At 45.0% G+C, this 21,628-nt stretch overlaps 2 protein-coding genes and 1 long non-coding RNA gene across 3 annotated transcripts in view; 2 read left to right on the forward strand and 1 right to left on the reverse strand.

The window, feature by feature from the left end:
• The window catches only part of smyd3 (SET and MYND domain containing 3), a 195,879-nt gene extending 193,784 nt beyond the window's left edge, over nt 1-2,095 (forward strand). Inside the window, exons 11-12 of the mRNA XM_064332178.1 lie at nt 1,169-1,277; nt 1,906-2,095. Of these exons, the coding sequence (XP_064188248.1) occupies nt 1,169-1,277; nt 1,906-2,007 (211 nt within the window). The 3' untranslated portion in view covers nt 2,008-2,095. The remainder of the gene's footprint in view (nt 1-1,168; nt 1,278-1,905) is intronic.
• A 5,090-nt stretch (nt 2,096-7,185) lies between these two features.
• kif26ba (kinesin family member 26Ba) overlaps nt 7,186-21,628 on the reverse strand; it is a 119,032-nt gene continuing 104,589 nt past the window's right edge. Inside the window, exons 11-15 of the mRNA XM_064332164.1 lie at nt 19,395-19,557; nt 15,129-18,657; nt 12,452-12,654; nt 11,706-11,856; nt 7,186-11,128 (exon numbers count right to left, since the gene is read on the reverse strand). Of these exons, the coding sequence (XP_064188234.1) occupies nt 10,980-11,128; nt 11,706-11,856; nt 12,452-12,654; nt 15,129-18,657; nt 19,395-19,557 (4,195 nt within the window). The 3' untranslated portion in view covers nt 7,186-10,979. The remainder of the gene's footprint in view (nt 11,129-11,705; nt 11,857-12,451; nt 12,655-15,128; nt 18,658-19,394; nt 19,558-21,628) is intronic.
• On the forward strand, nt 12,563-21,401 carry LOC135253194 (uncharacterized). The gene is made up of 3 exons (XR_010329551.1): nt 12,563-12,682; nt 19,422-19,471; nt 20,767-21,401. It is a non-coding gene; the product is annotated as an uncharacterized LOC135253194 (long non-coding RNA).

Below are 21,628 nucleotides of genomic sequence, written 5' to 3' on the forward strand. Positions count from 1 at the left end.
AAGTGTTTAAAAGTACCCTTAAATAAAAGCTGAGAAAAAAAGCTGTGCATTAACCACATGTGAATGATTACAATGATCGCATGTTTGATTACAAATCTAAAATTGTGGAGTGCAGAGTCAATCAAGAAAAAAAAATGTCTTTTTCCCAAACATTTGGAGCTCACTGTAGTCACACACACACGCACACACAAACACACACGCGCACGCACACACAAAGGGCTCCATTGAGTATCGCAGTGAATGCAAGAGGCTTCTCGGTGCCACTGAGAGTGATGACCCTGCAGTCTTGTGCATACGAAAGTGCTGACTGGGGCATATGGGCCTTGCGAGCCCCTCCCTCCCCTTTATCTGCCTTCCCATGTGCCCCGGCTTCGGTGGAAAACCGCTTAAGCCCTTTGCGTTGGAGCGGAGGCTTCGACCGAAGGTGTGCACATCTGCGCTTTTATTGCATGCGGGCATGCGGCGGCAGTCCTGTTATTGTTGCGAGGTCCTATTCAAACACTGCTTATGATGCAGGCTCTCTCGTTACTGTGATTCACCAAAGCCAGCTTTATCATGGGGCGTAACAAACGCACAGCCACGCAGATCATTTACAGTCCTTTTGCTCTTCTACACCTGCAGTGATAGTGTAGTCAGCAGGTATTTGACTTCAGAAGGGTTTACACTCTAATGAGAGCCTGAGTTTACCATGGGGACAGGTTGCTCAGTGTTACCTGATCTCCTGTTAATATCAGTGTCGCTGCATTTCTGTCCTACGTGAACAACCTTCAGTACATTGGCTTGTGTTGTATGCTAGATATTGTATAAACAGAGATCCCAGACTTGAGTCTTTTAGAGATCCTCTGCAATGTGTGTATATCATATATACTGTACATACATGTGTGTGTAAAATATATTTTTAAATTTTTATATTTTCTGATAAGGTGATAACCTTGTTTAGTTTTCTTGTCCTTGATAATATTTTGCTGTAATAAATAATAAATAACCAATGTAATACATAAACAATAGCCTGCTGTGTTGAATAAAATGTAAAACATGAAACAGTTTATTGTGGGGGTTTTCCAAAATAGGCAGATCATTTTCGAGGGAAGCGCTGTGAACTGGGAATTGTAGTTCTCGAACATTCTCTCAGGTCCTTAAAACCTTAAAACTCATATCTCTTTCACAGACTGTACTACCCTGACCCCCACCCCGCTCGGGCCATCCAGCTGATGAGAGTGGGGAAACTGCAGCACTTCCTGGGCAGGCTGGCTGAGGCCCAAGAGACTCTGAGACAGGTAATGTATGGGGCTAATGCTGGCCTTGCTGTTTGGATGTGGGCCGAATTTCTGCTGTCACTAACTATGAAACTTAAGGTGTTGCCACAGATAGTCAATGTAATTTCTTAGCAAAAGTTTTGTCCCCTGATATTGTTCTTTGTCAGTATTCTTGTGGTTAGATGGGTCTTTCTGAATATTCATTAAGAGGCAAAGTTAAGGACAGAATATCCCTAGCTACTGTAGAATTGCATGCAGAAGCCTGTTACTGACCAGAATCTCCTTGGGTAAGAATATACAGAGGGCAGAGGGATTGTCTAGTTTGTACAGACAACATCTGTTCCTTGGTCCAGGCCCAAGATCGTCTTGTCTGTGCATGTAGCCAACCTCAGTCATCACCTGTGTCCTACATCACTTTGCAAGCCTGATCTCCTTGAGAAGTTTCCGACCTCCACCTGTTTTGCGCTGCTGGTCCTAACAAGACCTGTTAGTCACATGCATCTGAGCAATCTGTGCCAAGTGCATCCGTGGCATTTTGTACAATAACCCAAATCCTTACGTCCTGTTTCTCTTATGGAGGCTGTACACAGGCATTACATTTACAATGTGAAAGCACCTCGCCCCCCTACCTACCCCTCTCTTCCGCCAGGCCTATGACGTCATGAAGGTGACCCACGGAGAAGAGCATGCCCTAACCGTCGAGCTGACGAGTAAGCTGGAGGAGATCCGGGCGGAGATGGACAGCAGCTAACTGTCCCTGGAGGTGCAGAACGCTCCATTTTATTACATCACTCTCTCCCGATCAAAAAAACAACAATAAAAGACTACCAGAAACATAATTTTGTGTGTTTCTCCATTCACTTCTAATCTCGTGCTCTTACCCCGCTGAATTCTGGGATGTAACATCTACCAGCCATGTTAGCTCTATATTGTGCTCGCTGAAGGGAGTGGTTTATGTATGACTTCATAATTTGAAAAGCCTTATCTTTGACAGCGCTCGTCTCCGGTCCTAGCACGGTCGTTACGTAGCGTCTCCGTCCCGCAGTCCAAACACGGCGTTCCCCTCTGCTGAGGTCAGCGTTGGGGGCCGGCCTCTCTTCCCCCAGCCCCATGCAGTCCCTCCCTTTTGTCCGGCGCAGGATGTGTTCCCAAAACCTGTTTTCCTTGTTAATTCTCCCTAACCCTCGTCCACGGACCAGTGCCGGAGGAAGAGGGATTAATGTGTTTTTGAACCTCCGCACCTCCCCCCCACCTCCTCTTCCCCCAGCAACTCATCCTGCCCTAGGAACCGTGAACGTGTGTCTCTGAGGCACAGATAACATTGCTGCGGGCCGCGCTCCCCATTACAAGAGTCCTCGCCGCGCTACGGCTGGGGGGGATAGCGGAAACCGCTATCGCCCGTTGCATCTCTGCGTGGTGCTCGTCTCTCTCACTCCCACACCACTGTGTCCATTGTTCGGCTGCTCAAATTGATGACTCTCCTCAGACACAAGATACACAAATATGAACTGAGCCAGCTGAATCTGAATGATTCAGGCAATGTGGTCCTAAGCTGTAGGTCTCTTAAATATAAAAATATGCGTCCTAAGATAGTGGGTGGGTTGAGATTTGTTTGGAACGGGGTGTATGCAGAGCAACATGGCTTGGCAACAGTGAATTCTAACTTATTAATTTCCTCCATTTTAAAAATCCTAAATAAAATAAGCATTGGCATTTATTATTGTTGGGCTAAACATAATTGTTTGATAGTGATATATGATGCATTTCTATGCAAATTTCATAGAGTCACCCAACATTGCCTTAATTCTGTTTTTTTTCCTATTAAAATTTCAAGTACATTGGAGGACTGTCCATTGCAGTCCTCCAATGTACTTGCCTACTAACCGGTGACTCCACAGTAGTTCAGCATTTTATTAACTATGACTAGGATTTGACCTTTTTTAATCATCATGTTTTGGAGGGCAGGGCTAATCAGACTCAGTCTTAGTCTCTTTTCTTTTGTCTGAAGTGTTTCTGAAAGGAAGCCGGCTGTCTTTGCAGAGCATGCTTTCACGGGAGAGCCTGTGCCTGTCTGTGCCATTTACCAAGGACGTTGCGACAAAGAGGTGGGTTTCCAAATGCGATCGAGCATCCCGCACCGGGAGAAAAGAAAGGAGTGTTGCATTGAGATCGGTTTAAACGATGCAGCAGCCTTTCAGATTTTCTTGGCAGACTGGTTTTGTGTGGATTCGATTCGAGCAGTGGTTTTTGCCTTTTTCAGCTCCCTTTGGGTGGTAGATCTGAGTGGTCTCTCCCACTTATTCTAAGGAACAACACTTCTCAGAATTCCCCCTCCCCTGTCACCATCAAAGCAGAATGTTCCAGAAGGGTCTCCCTGCATCCAGGATCCTCGTTTAATGAAAGAGTTGGCGGAAGTCTCTGTGGGCAGACACCGCCATTAGACGCTGTTTAGAACGAGGCATCGCAGCGGTAATGCGTCCTCCTCCCATTCGCCAGTCTCACTGATCGTGAGGCTTGCCGCGCGATGTTTTACGTCTTCCCTTCGCTTCTCCGCAAATGGCCTTTTTTTTCTTCTCCGTGCTGACTCTTTCCCCTGCAGCCTGTTCAAAGGCTGTTTTGAATTTGAAAGCACATTTTCCGCCCGCTAATGAAGGTGTTATTCGCGGTAAGTACAGATACGGAATTACCAAGGCCGAGAGATACGGATTGGCCAAATCAGAGGCGGCGGAGGACATGAAAGACAGCGTTTCTATCAGCCGCGGCACAAACCCTCCCTCAACTTGACCAATTTTACACTTCTGCTAAAAAAAAATTACTTTTATAATTTCTTTCAATAAGGCCTGCCGCACACATCCCCTCCTCTCCACTTCAGGCCCTCATTAGTGTCCAAACCGAAGTGCTTAACAATCACACATGGAAGCAGTTCGTACATGTGAAGAAAGAGTGAGAAACTGGCAGGAGGAATCTTGAAAACTTTACATCCTCCTTTTGGAAGAAATGTCTATTTTTTCCATGTGCTTTAACTCATGTATCCGGAACAATCTACACGCCCACCATGACCGTGGTACTGTGCGCACTCCACAGGGAAAATGGGCAGATTCTGTGGGCAATGCAATGACTGGTCACACCGTTGTTCTCGTTTCTTGGCAACAGAAAAGTCTTTGAATCCGTAATTAATACCAGGATGTTTCCATGTCCACGAATGGTGTTTCATTTGTGAAACATTGTGATAGAATAAAATTAATGTTTTTTATTTCCCTACTGAAATATTAATTTTAATACAGAAGTGTGTTTTACTTTACATTTTCTAAAGTCTTTCCCAAATGATCCTTGGCTTATGTTTGTTTCTTCGTATTTTCTGGCTATGACTCACTAATTATTAGATTATGTACTCTCCCAGGCGCTTCAGATGAAAGTAGTGCCCGAGGCGGAATTTAATTAAGCAAGTGATAAATTCACATTATTTATTATAGATAATGTACCACATTTTAAATGATGCAAAATCCAATTTCAGCATGGTCATTACATCCGCAAATATGTTTTATGTAGATTTGCGTCAAGCAGCATAAAAGGCTGATTCTGTTATGTGCGTTTATGTTTGCATATGTGTTCCGGGCATAAAAGGCGAGATGAAAAACATTTTTTGTGGCACACAGTTCAGAATATCTCTTTATAGTGTCTATCTTGCAGGATGATGCAGGCAGATGCAGGATGACCGGTGGGTGTTGAGGTTAAATGATTGCTGTTGCGGTGGTAAGATAAAGATTTCGCTTGCGTTTTCTCTGTCACAAACGCAGCAAGCTACACGATATGCAACATGATAAAGGAAAACCAGTTAAACATTTGCAGCCGTGATTAACCCCTTTAATGACACGTAAAAGTCTAGAGTTGATTTATACCAATTGTACGTGATTCACCCCATAAACAACCGCTTTGTCGAACAGTATCGAGCATGCACGCATGTATGAACTCTCAAAGGAAAGGTAAGACTTCATCAATTATCACTTAATTGATGCTGTGCAGTAGATTCGTTTCCTCAGATTAAACTCAAGGTACTACTGATGTAGGCACTGGACTTAGAGATGGATTGATTTCTGATTAAATATTACTTTCTTTTTTATTTCACGCGCAAGAAGGTGCCGGTTATTCCAGCTTAAGACGTGACATCAGTTTATCCTTTATCTAAACTGCACAAACCGTGTTGGGTCTCAAAGCAGTGATCGTCACCCGGCTTAATATCAGGGGTTTGTTTGTAATCTATAGTAGTAACTACTCTTAAATCAAGCATTGAAATGAAACCTTGGGATTTATTATCATGTTACATAAAGTGAAGTGGAGAAGAAAAAAATGTGCTCACTGGTCTGTAATGTCATTAAAGGAGGATCATTCCAGTGAGTCTGTTTCTCTAATGTCCCTGTTCTTTTTTCTTCTACATTGCTAAAACACTGTGAACACCGCATGCTGGCAAAGCGATTTGTCATACACAAGGTCATTTCACATTTGCTTCATTGCCTGTCCAACTGTTCTGTGAATCGTTGGACCGTGCTAGACCGTCTTTGATCTCCAAATGCATCATCCATATCAGGATCTCTGCGCTGCTATCGCCCGATGACAAACATTGGCGGTTGTTTGAATGACTATTTTTTATAAATCTCAGAACTAGCTTTGGGCTCTCTTAGCCCTCTCATGTTCGCGGTCTTCTGAACACGAGGTCCAGCTGTGAGAGAAGCGTGGAACCCCCAAGTGTGTATCTCTCATGCTTTGAATCCCCGGCTCTTATGTACACCCCCTCACTCCCTGTGAGAGTCCTTACCCCCCCATCTCCATCTTGGAGTTAGAGTTATCATTATGCTCTTTTCAGTAGGCTACTGCAGTATATCCAATATTAAATTCTAAAACTTGTGGAAAGCATTCATGGACCATTTTCGAAAGTTTTCAAGAAACTAATTTGCGAATTATCTATAAAAATGGGAAATTCTTCCCTCAGAATATAACCTGATAATTTATCTTTGTCTTTCTTTCTTTTTCCTTCACTGTTGCTGAATTCCCAAGAGGTAGGATGTGTAGCTGCAGTCACATCCACGGAAAAAATAACAAACGCATATTCTCAGTATTGTACTGTAAAATCAAGCACATTCTTTATGCAAGTTTTCACAATCTGGATTCATCTATGGTCAATTTGGGGACTTGCAACATTTTCACGGTCCAATGTGTGAACCCTGCTTTCCAGAAGCTTCTTTAATCCAATGGTTTCTTTTGATGACACAGTCTCCATGCCAATTCTCTGGAGGGCTGTTCAGCTAGCCTGCTCAGCATCTCTCACAAGCACATGTACTGCTCACAGCAACTAGCCTTTGAAATTCTCTTGCTGGTAGCACAATGCAGTAGCCGTAACAATCATCACTAATGTATTAATACCTACCTATGACTTGTAATTGCAAAACTAGATAAATATTATTTTTATTTTTTGTATGGTTTGTTTGGGTAAAAATATTTTTAAGTAAAATTTCTAGTGGAAAATCACACCCAGCTTTGACAGCAAAATGCAAAATTCTGAAACAAAGTGTTCAGAAACGAGAAGACAAGGTTAACAATTATGTTTCTCTCACTTTACCCAGTTCATCAGCAAGACCAGAGGGTAAACGGAGAACAAGAGGTGTCTCCTACCATATATGTGTGCTAAATTCGACAAACCTAACAACATGTAAGAGCTCTGGGATTACTTGACATGATGTGCATCATTTTTATTTAATGACTAGAACTCATGTCTGTTCCTATGTAGACCGCTGCCTATCAATAAATATTTCATATTTATATTTCTTCAGACATTTTTTAAATTGAATAAATAAAACATGGAAAATGTATCTGAAGATCACAATTCAGTTGAAGATTCTCAACCCCAATGTAAGAAAAAAAAACAGCAATGCTATTTCTTCCAACACTCCTTTATTTACATCAGTCCTCATGTCGCAGTCATATTCATTTTATTCTTATTTTATTTATTCTTATGGCAGTTGAACTCTTGTCCATCTTAGTTTTACTTTTATACTTAGGACACAACACCTCGTTCATTCAGCATCTCCTCTAAAGAGTTTAAGGAATTTCAATAGTTCTTTCAATACATATCATACCAAACAAAAACACTTTTGTGAATCCACACCAATGTTGAGTCACACTTCTGGCCTAGCCACTATTTGTGAACAGATGTGTAAAAAATAAAATAATGATTAACCCCTTCGTGCAAGCCCCCTAGTGGCCAGGATTCTGGCATCCTGAGATTGTGGAACTCAGACATTCAGTGCCCCTGCAACCAAACTATGACTGGAAACTCTGTTCTCGCTGTATCGGTAAATAATGCAAAACAAATATGTCAAATATGGGCTTCTAAGTGCCACCTTTGTCACATAGGTTGTCCATTTAACAAGCACCCCTTCCCTGCAGTCTCATCTGCAACTATACCCCCTCAAGCATGGCACTGGACAATAGCATCTATTATTTTTCTGATGGTGGAATATTATTTTATTGCAATCTTATTGTACATAATGTGGGTGTATTAGTATCTCCATGGGCTATACTTGTCACTTAGGGCATGGAAAATTCACTGTGCGCTGACATGTGCTGGATGAACGTAAAATTTCCCTTGGAGTGATCATAAATAGTAACATTTGTAAAATATTGACCCATCCCCATGCAACAAAATATTACATACTGTAGAGTACGGAAGAACATGCAAGATTGAATTATTACATATTCAAGTATGTGTACCACAGTGTGACACAATGTTTTTGCATAATTTTTGTGCATGTGACATTAATGTTTCATCTAAAACCATTATGGGGGCAAATTTATATGCTTTATAATGCACAAAAAGCATTTTGTTAGATTTCAGTGAGGTTTTTGACCACTAGATATCTTAGATTCCAATACTGATGAAAAGATGAAAAAGTACCGATTAAAAGGTAATTCCCTGTTGAAATGTATGTAGAAGTGAGTTTCATGATTCAGTTGATTTGTTGTGAACTTTATGATTATGTAATGATTTACATTAATGCACAATTTGGATATTTTTGATTGATTTGGATACACTAAAGGACACCAGGGTACACTGTTCACATTTTGCTACATAGATCTTTTACAGTTGCACATATAACCCTCAGATTTTACCCACTTGCGGGGAAAGAGTGTATGATCAAGAAAATGTATAGTTTTACCTGTTCAATATATGTGCCCACTGCATTTCATTGCCAAATGGTGAATGTAACTTCAGTACTGTAACTGTTACAAGTGTCTTGCTTCATTTAAGCCATTTCCAAGTCTCTGTGATGCTCACGTCTCGAGTTATAAAGCCTTAAGTAGAACACTACCTAAATGAGTGAGGATTGGCCAGATTCGGCATCTGCACGAAGGGGTTAAAAAAAGTAACAGCCTTTCTGCTATACACTGCATACCACACTTTGTTACTTTTAAAAGCATGGCCAAAGATTCACAAGGTCATGAAAAGCAATCTTCCATAGACAAACACTGACCTGCAAACCAACGCAGCATTCCATTTTCAGATCAAAAGGTTCCTACCCACTCTCCCGCACAATTCAAGACAAGCACGTTTGCAGAAAAAGGAAAACATTTATAAAATAGAAATGAAAGAATGTGTGTGTCTATATAGAGAGAGTGAGAGTGTGACACGCACACACGTATATATATGATATATATATTATACATATATATAATGGGCTTAGCTACTGGTCAAATGCATAGCACTTTGCAAATCATATTGTGTAAATAAATTATACAATATAAGCAACTCTTGTCAAACAGGCCTCCTGAGTTTACAAATAAATAATTTCCTTCATTCATTACTGTGATAAAGGTAATGGGTGGGGCATGATAATCCAGCAGCCACTATTGCTGATGGGGGGGGGGGGGGGTGGGTCATGGGATTGATGGAAGGTTGTGTTGGGAGGGAGGGAGGGGGGACTTGTTCAAAGGTATGGAAGTAGGTGGGGTTACAGTTAGTACAGGAAACAGACTTTATGTATATATGTATATATAAACACATAGAGCTTAAACTATGAAGACCAACATAGCCAAGGTGTGTGCACCACTGCAGTGAGACCACATGGAGTGCATGGGTTTTGCAGTAGTTTTTGTAAGAAGGAGACCTCTGACCGGAGATTAATGTTTCAGACTTCACTGGGGTCTGTGATTTAATTTAGGGGTGGACTCAGAGGATTTCTGGGGCACTGCCACTGTTAGTGCCTAATGATTAAAATGTCTGAATTTGTCCACCATTTTATGTGCTCTAAATTTTTTTTTTTTTTTAATGCTTGATAAAATATATGATGACTGCTGGAGAGTGTCTGTACCCTGTTCTAAAACATTTTTCATGATATTATACACAAGTGAATCAGCATCAGAGTACAAGGATAATTAGCCGCTAGTAGCTGTAGCAGCTAGTTTACAAGGTAACCAGCGTACGCACAGCAGCCACCCCCTCCCCCCCAAGACTCGGGCCACGCAGTCCTTATTTAGCCGCAGTTTCATTTTCGTCTGATGTCAAAGAAAAACATACTTGGTCCAGCAAACGGCAGAGTTAAATTCATTCTCCTCACCTTAATTTAGCCGACAATTTTTTTAATTTTTATTTTTATTTATTTATTTTTTTTTAAAGCCTGCACTCTACACTATCTGTTACACCAAAAACCGTTTTCATTTCCAGCCGTGAAATACGGACCGTCTCAAGAGGTGAAACAAGAGGGCTTTCCCTTTGGGTGAAACAAAAATCTTTCCATATGTGGCCTCAGAAGTCAACAAACACAAAGGTCACTGCACTGCTTTAAGTGCCACGGCCGTTTTCTCCTTCTCCCTCACTTGTACTGACGGCTCCTGCAGTTTGGGTTTGTTTAAGTCTCAATGCCACGGGTAACGCAGCCTTGTCATTCTCTGATGCTGGCACAAGGGGAAGACCTGGTCTTGCTCCATGTGTAGCCAAGAATGGTAAAAAAAATAAAAATTAATGAGCCAAACCGACCTTTTGCCTTGTTTTTCGTTCTAACCCACACATTCCAAATGGTCTCAGATTTTTTTTTTTTAGGGAAGATAGAAAATAATAGAAAACATACACGTAACATTTTGTAACATGTTGGAATTTTTAGTCTATTATATAACAATACAAGTACAAAGGACTGATAAACAGCAAGTCAGGATAAAACACCAAGTAAAACAAGCTGCATTTTTTTGTGGTTTTTTTGTATGTTTTTTAAATCTATTTCAGCTAGCACCAACTGTACACAAATAAACAATTTCAATACAGAAGTCTTCGCAAGGCACTTGTTGTCCTTTTTTTTCTTTTTCAGGTTTGTTTTCTCTCTGTCTTTCTCCTCATTCGATGGTTTCCGCTGGCATGTCAGGTCTTCTTCGAAGCGAGCATGCAAGACGTATTTACACACCGTAGGACTCAGAAGTTACTCAAAGAAAGTGCTCTGCCAGTCTCACTGGAGATGGCGTATCATCAAACGCTGTCAGTCTCTACAGTCCACCTGTTCTTCCCTTCCCCACAACTTTTAAAAAATATTCTCCGCTTGCGTATCGCTCCTTAATACCAGGAAACCATGTATAACCGCCGCACCTCAACGCACCCTCAGCTTCCCGCCACGACCAAGCTGCTCAACTTCCCATGGATCCTTTGCTGTACAGAAGGGGAGAGGGCCGACGCCGTCTCCTTCTCTATCGCCGCCTGGAGGTGACATCGAAGCAGGTGATCATCATCAGGTGGGACTTGCAGAAGTTGACCCGGTTCTCCAGTCGCTCGGTGACAAATTCTAAGGCTTCCAGGTACTCCAGGGAGTCTACCTCAAACGTCTGCTGTAGGTCAACTGAAAAAAAAAGCAGGCAGTAATAATTGCCACAGGGTATACTCCCATAGATTCAGTAGTCATTCATATTTAATTTTGTCCTCTAATTAAATGTCACTGCTGAATTTTTCTGAACAAACAGGTTTTATTTCGGTCATTACGAAACTTCTCCAACCATGTTTAATTTAACAAAAAAATTTAATTAAATCCAGAGGATTACATTTCTGAAAGTAGAGGCCTAGAAACACAGAGTAGACCAAAGCATCCACAATGGTTGTTCATGAAGGGCACATTGTTGTGTATGTGCATGTGTGCATGCATTAAGAAACGTAATGCGTCTACAGGGAATTTCCGAATTTGTAAAGTTTTCAGAAATTATACATGTTTAAACTCAAAACGTGTTGACATTCATTAATATATTTACTATGGGCCTCAGGAGACCGCAGCTAATTACAGCGACTGAAACAATATTCTCCTGACACATGTGCGGTGGGCGGGCCCGCGGCTAATTAGGCGCTCTTCGCTGCCCTCGCATAAACGCGAGCGGTTAGCTGCCGCCGCCGCCGCTGCTGCTGCTGCCACTGCCGAAGGGACTTACATTCTCTGGTCCACTTTTCCGGCGCCAGCATCAGATGCTGTTTGGTCTGCTCCAGCTCCTTCTTCAGCCAGTCGTACTTGGCCCGCACCTCGGAGATCCTCTGCTGCCGGTGCTCCAGGATCTTTAGCCTGGCGCTGAAGTACACCAGCTCCTGCGGGGGGAGGGGGAGGGGGAGGGGGAGGGGAAGCAGCCGTGAGAAAACACGACAGGAAGCCAAGAAAACGGACGCCTCAGAGACCAGTCAACCCCGCTATTATATTTTCCTAATCTAAAGTAGCTCTGAGAGCTGCTAACTAATAAAAGACACGAAAGGGACGAAATACAAATTGTCTCTCGCTTGTATCCCCCATTATTTATTCATTCGTTCATTGTTGCCAAGGGTGATTTACAGGGCCATCATGGGGAGACACTGTGTCTATCAAACGAGCTGCAAACACACAACCATATGTACAGTTCAGAATAACTAGTAATATGTTATGAGCATTTTACATTAAGATATCACTGTGAATTGACCATAGAGCAAAAAACAAGTAGCTAATGGAATTCTGAGTGTACTGTACATAGGTGCCCAGGCAATCAAACTGGCGGTTAATTCTCAACATGGTCTCCACAGTTAGATGCAAGTGTCCAAGACCATACGTTTAGCACCGAGAGTTTTGCGTATGTGCTATTTGAGTGGTAAACTTCGCCCACCCCTGCCTGGTGTGCAGCACACACCTTCTTGCCGTGTTACTGCCTGGCCTCACCTTGTTACCCGCACCCCTCCTCCTCTGCAGGCGCTCCACATCGTCAATCTCGTACACCTTGATCTCAAAGGGCTCGGCCATCGTCCGCTGGGCGGGGCGGAGCGGGCCGTCCACCCAGCGCACCCCGGGGCTGATGATGGGCTTCCTGACCGGGGAGGACGTCTCCAGGGAGAGCGTGGGTATCAGTCGTCTCCGCTGGGTCCCTGGGGGGCGAAGCAGGCAAAACACCAGGTAAAACCAGCCCAGCTCCCCCTGCTTAGAGATGAGGGTATTGTGACTAAATGCTACCCTGGCCCACTATTGCAGCCCACTAAAGTCTGCATGGGCCTCAACCATAATATTGAACCTTAATGTAACTGTAGCCTACATATAACATCATACACTGCATTAAATAAAGTTAGCAGCTGAAAAGGTATAACCTTTAATGGTGTTTTTAAAAACTGGAAATCGCTCTCATGAGAATTTTTTCAGCATAAGAACCATAAACCCCTTACGTCCAAAGATTACATTTACCATTATTTCTCACAATATGATAAAGCATGAAATTGCATTTCAATCAATTAAAACCAAACCTCTGTGGTAAAGGTCAAAACTCCCATATATCTTAAAAATGGATTATCAAACAGCACAGATGCATGAGTGTTATTTCAATAAGTGTTATTTCATAGATAATTATTTAAATGAATAAATAGCTAAATAAAACAATGTTAAAAAGACAATAATACTTGACATTTGGCTATACTTAATCAGCTGACTATGGACCAAACAGACAGGATTTTTTGCATTTGATTACTATGTGCTTATGAAACGTTCGTGTATTTTTATTTATTTTATTTTATTTTTTGCAATTGTTTAAGAGCAGTTGAACAGTTTAAGAATTTTCTATATTATGTGCATATAGGCTAAATTGTTAAACACACTAATGTTTTGTTATTTATGGACCCTGTTGATATCCTTGCTGCTTTCTTGAAAGAAGTGGGGAATAGGAATGTAGTATTTTGCCTTGATGTGGCTAAGTAGGCCATTTGAGAAAACTCCCTTTTTCCTTAACAGGAACACCACTAAAGACAGTCAAAAATGAAATGCTAAGATCTGTCTGAAAGGAAGTGGGATATTAACAACAATGCCAAATTAAACCTGTTGGAATGCTAAACTGGGGTATACAGCAGAATAGGTCTACTTCCTAGTGGTAATCTTCGTACAGCATTTGCAAATAACACTATAGGAGGAGGAGGCCTGCAATAATGGGGTACAAAGATAACGGCAGCAGGTCACCCCTTATCTGGCCAGAGCACAGGAATGAGCCCCGCTCTGTGGAATTCGCCAGCGCTGCTTTATATTTGCATAGAAATTGGCAGCTCCAACAACCCCTTATCAGATGGGAAGCCCCGGTCCACTGAACAGGTTCTTGCTCTTTTGTCTGGAACAGCTGAGAAAGGTCATACACGTAGACATCTCCCGATTTGCCCGATTCGTATTATTTTTTGTATCACCGCCCCTGTGCGGCTTTATAGATTTTTTTTTTCTTAAATGCAAAAATCCAATTGACTAATCCGAGTAACTCCACACAAAACCCGTTAAAAAGGATTTTTCATGCCAACCGCCCCCCCCCCCCCCCCCCTTTTTCCTGTTCCTGCAAAAGCAGACTCTGGCAGCTTGGCCCTGGTCCCACCAGAGCCTCAAATCAAGCATTCATAACGTGATTACTATGCTCCTTTTGACTGCGTTTCTGCAGACATGAAATACCCCCTGCTTTGGCGCCCGAGGAGAGAGTCAATGTCGATGTTGTTTTGGCAGGGGAAGGGGGCGTGTTTAGTACCGGAGGAACAAGTACCCGAAGCAGAGGCCTACACGGGAGTGAAATGGAGTAAAATATTTGCCTAAAGAGGAGGAGGGGGCGGGGGTTGGCCCAGAAGGCAATGAACGCGTTTGAAATTGGGGCCACCCGCAGCGTATTGTGACAGCGACAGTATGTCATATGAAGGCTTACTTACACACATGTATGGGGGTGTAGGCGGGGTTATGGTGGTAATATACGGGGGGCAAAGGGGCAAACTCTGTATTGTCATTGTTTCTGTTAGCTGTGCCTTTTGAATGCAACTTTTGTTGTTACAGTAACCAAATGAACATGAAGTAAGCTTAAATTAATTTGTCATAGCCCTGGACATTTTTCCTTAAATCCACAATTATATGTAATTGTTAAGTTTTTCTTTACAAACAAAATATGCCAAGACTCACTAAAATTAACTTGCTAAAATGTTTGTGAACATAAACATTTACTTGTATTTATTTAGAAGTCAATGAAAACATTTGATTGCATGGAAACCATGCGCTAACAAAATTGGTATGTAACACTGAGACAATGGTGTTCTTATTACAGTGACACTGGAATGATCTCTTTCAGCCTCCTATTGTGGGTAATACCTTCTGTCTGTCTGAGCAGCATCTTCATAATAAAATCTGAAATATACGTTTAGCATCTATATGAATTTGTTGGCTGTGTTTACTGTTCTTAGTTTACTTGTGTTGTGCCTTTTGCAAACAGTGTATTGCTACCACTTGGCCAGGTCACCTTTGAAAAAGACCGGGTATAACAAAATGAACCTTCCCATAGCAGGCAGCCAGAGCAGGTTCTTCATAATCACACAGGATAATGCGCGTAATGAAGCGATCTTACCTCCATTGTTCCTCTTCTTTGAGTTTTTGAGACTCCGGCGGCTGCTGACAGAGCTGCTATTCTCGCTCATTGAATCCTGGGCGGAGGAGGTGCTGCCTGTGGCCTCGCTGTCCCGCATCATGCTCTCGTAGCCGCTGCTGCCACCGCTGTGGTAGAAGAGGGCGGTCTTGCCCATGGCAGGTGGCAGCTCGCCACTCAGGACGCTGCTGTTGTCGCTGGCGTGCCCACTGCTGCAGCGATGGGGCTTGCGGGGAGCAGTGATCTTGCTGTAGGGTGAGGGGAGGGTGTGGACCACCGCCGGTCTATCCTCTCCCTGGGCCCCGCCCCTGTCCTCGGACTCGGACCCTGCCCGGGCGTGTCCGGCACGGGAACCCCCGCTGCCCTGGAGGAGCTCAGAGATCCGCCCGTTCACAGCCCGTAGGGGGAGCTTGGCAGCAAGGCTCGAACCCCTGCTGCGGCTGAGGGACTGGGTGGACCAGGAGCTCTGATTCTGGGTTTGGTTTTGGTTCTGGTTCTGGCTCTGGTTCTGGTTCTGGTTCTTCCCATTGGGGGGCATGCTGGAGCTCCTGTTCACGGACTGCGGTAGGGACTTAGTGGAGAAGCTCAGGGTTTTGGTGCTGGAGGCTGACAGGCTGCGGGCCTTCGGGCTCACCATCAGGAGCTTGCTGACTGCCGAAATCTTCGACTGACTAGCCTTGGGCGACTGCGGCGCGCTGCCGTTTCCACCTGGGCCGGCGGCAGCCGAGGACACCGAGCCGCGGTTCAGGCTCCTGCCAGCCCGGGGCATGGTACAGTCCCTCCCAATGGTGCTCCTGGACCCAACTGAGCCAAGGCTCTCAGCCCTCTCCAGAGACAAGCAGTCATAGTGCCCTGCATGAGATCTCCCCAGGGAGTTGGTCCTGCTGGCCAGCTGCTCTAGCTTCGCACTGAAGAGCCTGCTGCTGCTTTCCACACCAGGGCCCTTTAGCTTTCCATTGCTGCCGGAGTCCTCACCCGAGCTGCCTTGGAACAATGCCTGGCTGCTCCCCGAGCCATGCTGCAGGCCAGCTCTGTTCCTCTGGTCCAGGCTGGACTTCCTCACTGGAGGCAAGGGTGGCATCCCTTTTGGCCTTGCGAAGAGGCTCTGCTTTGATGACGACCCCTTCCTTTCCAGCGTGGACCTGGGGCTGCAGGGGGTGGAGCTGGTGGCTCCCCTGTGCTCCCCACCCACATAGCGCAGTGAGGCATCGTCAAGGCCATCATGCCTGTTCATGCGGTGCCAGCCACGTGGGAGGCTGGCTGTGCGCAGCACATCGGCTGACTGCACAGGAGCAAGGTTCTCTGATCCATCCAGGATCATTTCACAGCCATCCACTACCCGCTTGGGTGTGTCGGGGGAGCAGGCCGCCTCCCCACTGCTTGAGCTGAGCCTGTCAGCAGGGTTCAAGCTCTTCACTATGTCCACCGCCCTCCTTTCTGCCTTCACCTCACAGGCTTGTTCCCGTGGCTTGGGCTCCTCACCATCCCTCTTCATCCAGGGGTCCTCAAAGCTGATGTCTCCAGAAACCAGGAGGGGCTTTGCCCTGGTGCCTTTCGGCTGTAGGCTTTTGGTGAGTGAGAGCACCTGGGCCGCATCCTGGTGGACCATTGGCTTGACAGCCACGCAGGGATGGACTATGATGTTGGTCCTGATGGGAAAGAGGCCACCCTGGGCACCCAGTATCTGCGCATTGGAGACGCTGATTGTGGTTTTGCCCAGCCTCTTCAGCTTCTCTTTACTTGGGACGCTCTTTTCCAGAACCTTCCCCTCAGTGGGAATGTCTACATCTGCAGCTGTATCCTCTGGATTCCCATCTTTGCTTGGGTCCTCAAATGACCCTTCCTCCAGTAGGTCAAACTGCAGGGGCTCAGCCAGGGCCTCCCCTTGCCCGTAGCTCTGCTGGGCAACAAAGCTGTAGCAGGACTGCTCTCCATCGCTGCCGGTGCCGATCTCACTGAGCCAGGAACTGATGGAGGAGCGGCGGCTGGGCACAGTCACCCCCACTTCCCCCTCGGCCTTTGGGAGAGGCAGGGACCTGGAGATGCTGACCTCCGAAATGGTGGTGGAGGTGGGGGTGGAGGTGGTACTGATGATAGCTCTTGGGAAGCACTCCAAGTCCTCACTGATGCTGCTAATGATGCTGACAGGGCGGGAGCCAGAAGCCAAAGCCTGCACGGAGCAGTCGCTGTTGAAGCTGAGGATGCTTGTGGGCCGACCGTTCTCCAGAACACCACTGATGGTAAGCTCCTCCACCAGGGTAAACACCAGCTCATCCTCCCCATTCAACTCCAGTGGCTGCTGAACTGTCACCGTGGCAACAGCAGCAACCGCTGGTGCTGGGTCCTCATCCAGGGTCTCAGCTGAGAAGCATGCGCTAATGGGAGAGGTGGACCTTTTTGGGGCCTGAGGGCTCATGCCCACAGGGGAGGTCCTGGACTCAGGCTGCAGCAGGGACTCAGTAGAGGACTTCCCACTGTCCCGGCTCAAGCTCTGTGGGGATGAGGGTGGGGCCACACCGGGCACCACACCCTTCTGGGTGTACACCTTACAGCGCTGGGATGGGGATGAGGGTGGCTTGTACTCTGAAGTTTTAGTTAGGCTGGCCACTCCCAGCCTGGGAGAGCCCATGGGGCGGGGCTTAGCCTCAGTGGATCCAGTGCCCTCCTTGCTGTCATAGAAATTGGAGCTCCTGGCTCTCTGGAGGGGTACGGACTGTGTGGCATTGCCACTGCTGCTGCCACCTGTCACACTCCTGCTGGTAGAGAGGGCACGACCACCCACCGCTGGTCTTGACAGGCTCTCAATCATAGACTGGGCGATCTCCGCCTCCTCCACTGCCTCTCGGATTTCTTCCAGCTGCGGATCATTAGAGATGCGCCTGGCTGCTGCGTGCGTCTGGGTCTCCACCACGGGTTTGGCTGCCCCTTCTGCCTGGCCCCCGTACACGGGCCCGACCCCAGCCGCCCGGTTGGCGGAGAGCTCCTCAAAGGGGAAACTGCTGACCTCCTCGCTCCCATCGATGCACCCCAGCCGCTCCTGGAGCTCGGCAAAGGTGTTGCACTTGAGGCAGTCCTTCTCTTGCTTGCCGGACTCCCCTCCCTCCTCCACCACCTCCTGTGGTTGTGGTGGTTGCAGCTGTGCTGGCTGCGTGGGCTGACGCTGCTGCAGGAGGGGGCGGGCTTGCTCTGGCTCTGGGCCCACCCACTGCGCCGGCTTCCCCTGCTCTGCCTTGCTCTTATGCAGGGATGGAATGATGGGCACAAACTCCGGGGGGCCCTCGTTGTCTGTAAGCTCCTTGTCAGACAAGGCGGACCCGTTAGGCCCCACATAGATGACGGTGTCGCAGGACTGCTCGCTGCTGGAGTAGTCGTCTGGGTCACTAGAGAGGTGCAGCAGGGGCATTTCAGGGTCCACCACGTTTCGGGAGTTCACTGTACGCAGCTGGGTGGGCCGACGCATCCTCCCTTCCTCGCAAGAGCTCTCACCCCCAGAGGAGCTGGAGGTGTACTGCTGGAATAGGGGAAAACACCAATGTCACACTGCTTTTATACTTTCCATAGCAGTAACTACAAGACCACAACATTTGTGAAGTAGTAGCATATTTGTAAAGAGACATACTGTGAGCAAAATATGTTCTAAGCACCACTGACATGTTTTAGATGAATTACAGACTGTATGAATAATCAACACCTTCTTCGACAGCAAATAAACGCAAACCTTCATACTCCTAAGCAGTGCAAGTAAACAGTCAGCCTGGACTGTGCCATTCTTAACTGACTATGACCAGAAGTCACATTCTGATTTCTTGGATCACCACTGTATTTGTTTGTCCAAACCAGTGGGTCCCACCCCTGTTCCTGGAGATCTACTGTCCTCTGGGTTTCATTTAAAGTCTAATTTTGCATGCCTGATTCCACTAATCAGGAGGTAAATGAGATATCTAGCTGCTGAAGCTTTGCTAGGGCTGGAGTGAAAACCTACAGGACGGTAGGTCTCCAGGAACAGGTCCAGTCACTGCTCCAGACCTTCCATCAGACACCTATGGCCTACCAGCTATGACCAGTGAGAGACACCATGCTGGCTATAAACAGGGCTACCTCTCTGTTGCAGTACTAGGTGGCTTGTCACATGTAAAATAGTCCCTAGCACATGTGCTATTGGTGTAGTGGTGACTTGAGAGGCATAACTATGGTGATTGAAAATGAGGAGAAAATATAATGCATCTTTTTTTTTTATTGTGTATTTACTTTAGCCTTCTTCTTCTTCATCCTCAGAACCCGCGAAGAGATCTGGATGGTGGAGAGGGTCTCAGAGAAATTGCTAGGTGAGGCTGAGATGTGGGCAATCATGGTGGTGCGGCAGTTCATGTTGCCAAGAGACTCTCGAAGCAACATGGTCAGCTTACTGTCTCTGTGATACAAAAAACACACAGAAATACACAAAATACCTGTTACAAAGTGGATTTATCTCCTGAAACTTTATGTGATTGATCATAAATTTGTATAGAAATAAAATCAATAATATTTGATACATCATTTCATAATAATCACATAATTTAATGTAAGTAGAATTGTATTGGATTGAAGATAATTTGATTGGTCTGTGTGCCTTTTCTAATGTTGGCTAATGTGTTAGTCCTCCCAACTGCCTCTGATTTCAGCTGTAATAACTGTTGAAAATGATTTTGTGCCCATGGGGAAGGTAAGCAGTTCTCTTACAGCAAAGCACACTGCAGTTCCCTTTCATGAAACACAGCCTTGAGGCACAACCAGCAGCCTTCACTCCACACACAGCACTCTGCTTCCTAGATACAAGCTTCATTAATCTGACTTCCCGTATTCCCCATGGCAACCACAGGGAGAGACTCTTTTCTTGACAGTTCGTTGGTGCAGTCCAGCATATGTGCCAGCCAATCAGAGACCAGCCATGGGAAAATATTGTCCCATGGAAAACAACACCTCCTGGCTTGTCCCACTGAGGAGACCGGCATCACATTACATCAACCCAAACCTTTAAAAAGTTACTCACAATTTTTTTTTTAATTGCATGTAAACATGATGCAAACCCACACAACAAAATCCTCAAATATTAAAATGTCCTCCAGGGTGCATAAGCGTTGTATAGGACATGTAAGAGCCCCTCAACCATGTCAAAATATCAAAAGTCAAAATGTCAAACCATTCATTGTGAATCATTGCAAACAGAGGAGCTACTGAATAAAATAGTAAATGAATGTCCTGTGGTGATTAGCTCAAGCATTCTGGTCTTTAGTGTGATCCAGATGTCCATGGAATAGCTGGAGGTGACCCACCTAGTTAATAAACGGGTCACATATGTTTTCCTGATGTGTCACACTGGTATATAAAACGTGGCCAGTAAAGATTACTGTATATCCCTACAGCTCAATGGGCCTCTCAATTACAAAAGACTGGTGGGTTCTCCGATTACTCACTTGACCAGAAAAAAGATTTATCCTAAAGCTAATTTCATATAGTAGTCAGACAAGGCCTTTGGTAAAGCTTCACTGACACGTTTATTTCCCACTCATTTTAATCTGGCTCATTGTTTCAGAAATTTAAATGAAAAATTCATTTAAATACATTTGTTTAACTTTTCCAGAATCCAGCTCAAGATGTGTTTAACTGGAACTAGATCAACAAGAAACATGTGACCCCACTGCATGACGCCAAGGACGTTGGCAACAGCGAACCCAGCAAAAGCTGCAGCTATGTTTTGATGAAGACCTCGCCTAAGTAACAATGCTATGATTCTACAAGGTGATGAGGCTGCTTGGGCAGCCAGTCATAAGGCATTAGTCAAACTTGTTGTTCTGTGCCTGCCTAGACAGGGATGCTTATTTTCATTATTTTCTCTTGACACAGCCTGAAAGCCCATCGAATAAGAACGTGAATGATCTTTTTCCCTTAGTGAAATATTGTCAGTTTGCCTCCATAAAGGTCAAATATTTTTGCTCTAACCCAAACAAAATCAAGAGGCATCAAATTATCTCATTTAGTGGGACAGAGAAAAAGAAGAGAGACATGATGGGAACTAATTAAACTAAGCAGATCAGTGACTTTTTGCCGAGGCATTACATTCAGGTGAAGTTATCTCCTGCAAATGACCCCAAACTCTAATTACTTCCTACCTCTTCTGAGTGTTTGCTCTTCCATCTTAAACTGACGCAGTGCTTTGCAATGTAAATTTCCCATGATTAAATTAGAATTGCATGGTGCAAAATCATATGTACCCTGGAGGGAGTATTGAGTATATTTTCAGTTTGCTGAAATATGCAGACTTATTTCAAAGCTGTGTTGTTAACCAGTATCATAGTCAGCCAAGTTAAACAGCACCTGCTGTGTCTCTGTCATAACAAAGGCCATAAATATATGTACACTGTAGCTGCAGTATTATTTTATTGTGTGTGAATTGTGACCCAAATAACTGGAATCAAGCAGTAGGAACTAACTGATCTTTGCAC

Source organism: Anguilla rostrata, chromosome 1, assembly GCF_018555375.3.
Source record: "Anguilla rostrata isolate EN2019 chromosome 1, ASM1855537v3, whole genome shotgun sequence".
In the NCBI taxonomy this organism is placed as follows: Eukaryota; Metazoa; Chordata; class Actinopteri; order Anguilliformes; family Anguillidae; genus Anguilla; species Anguilla rostrata.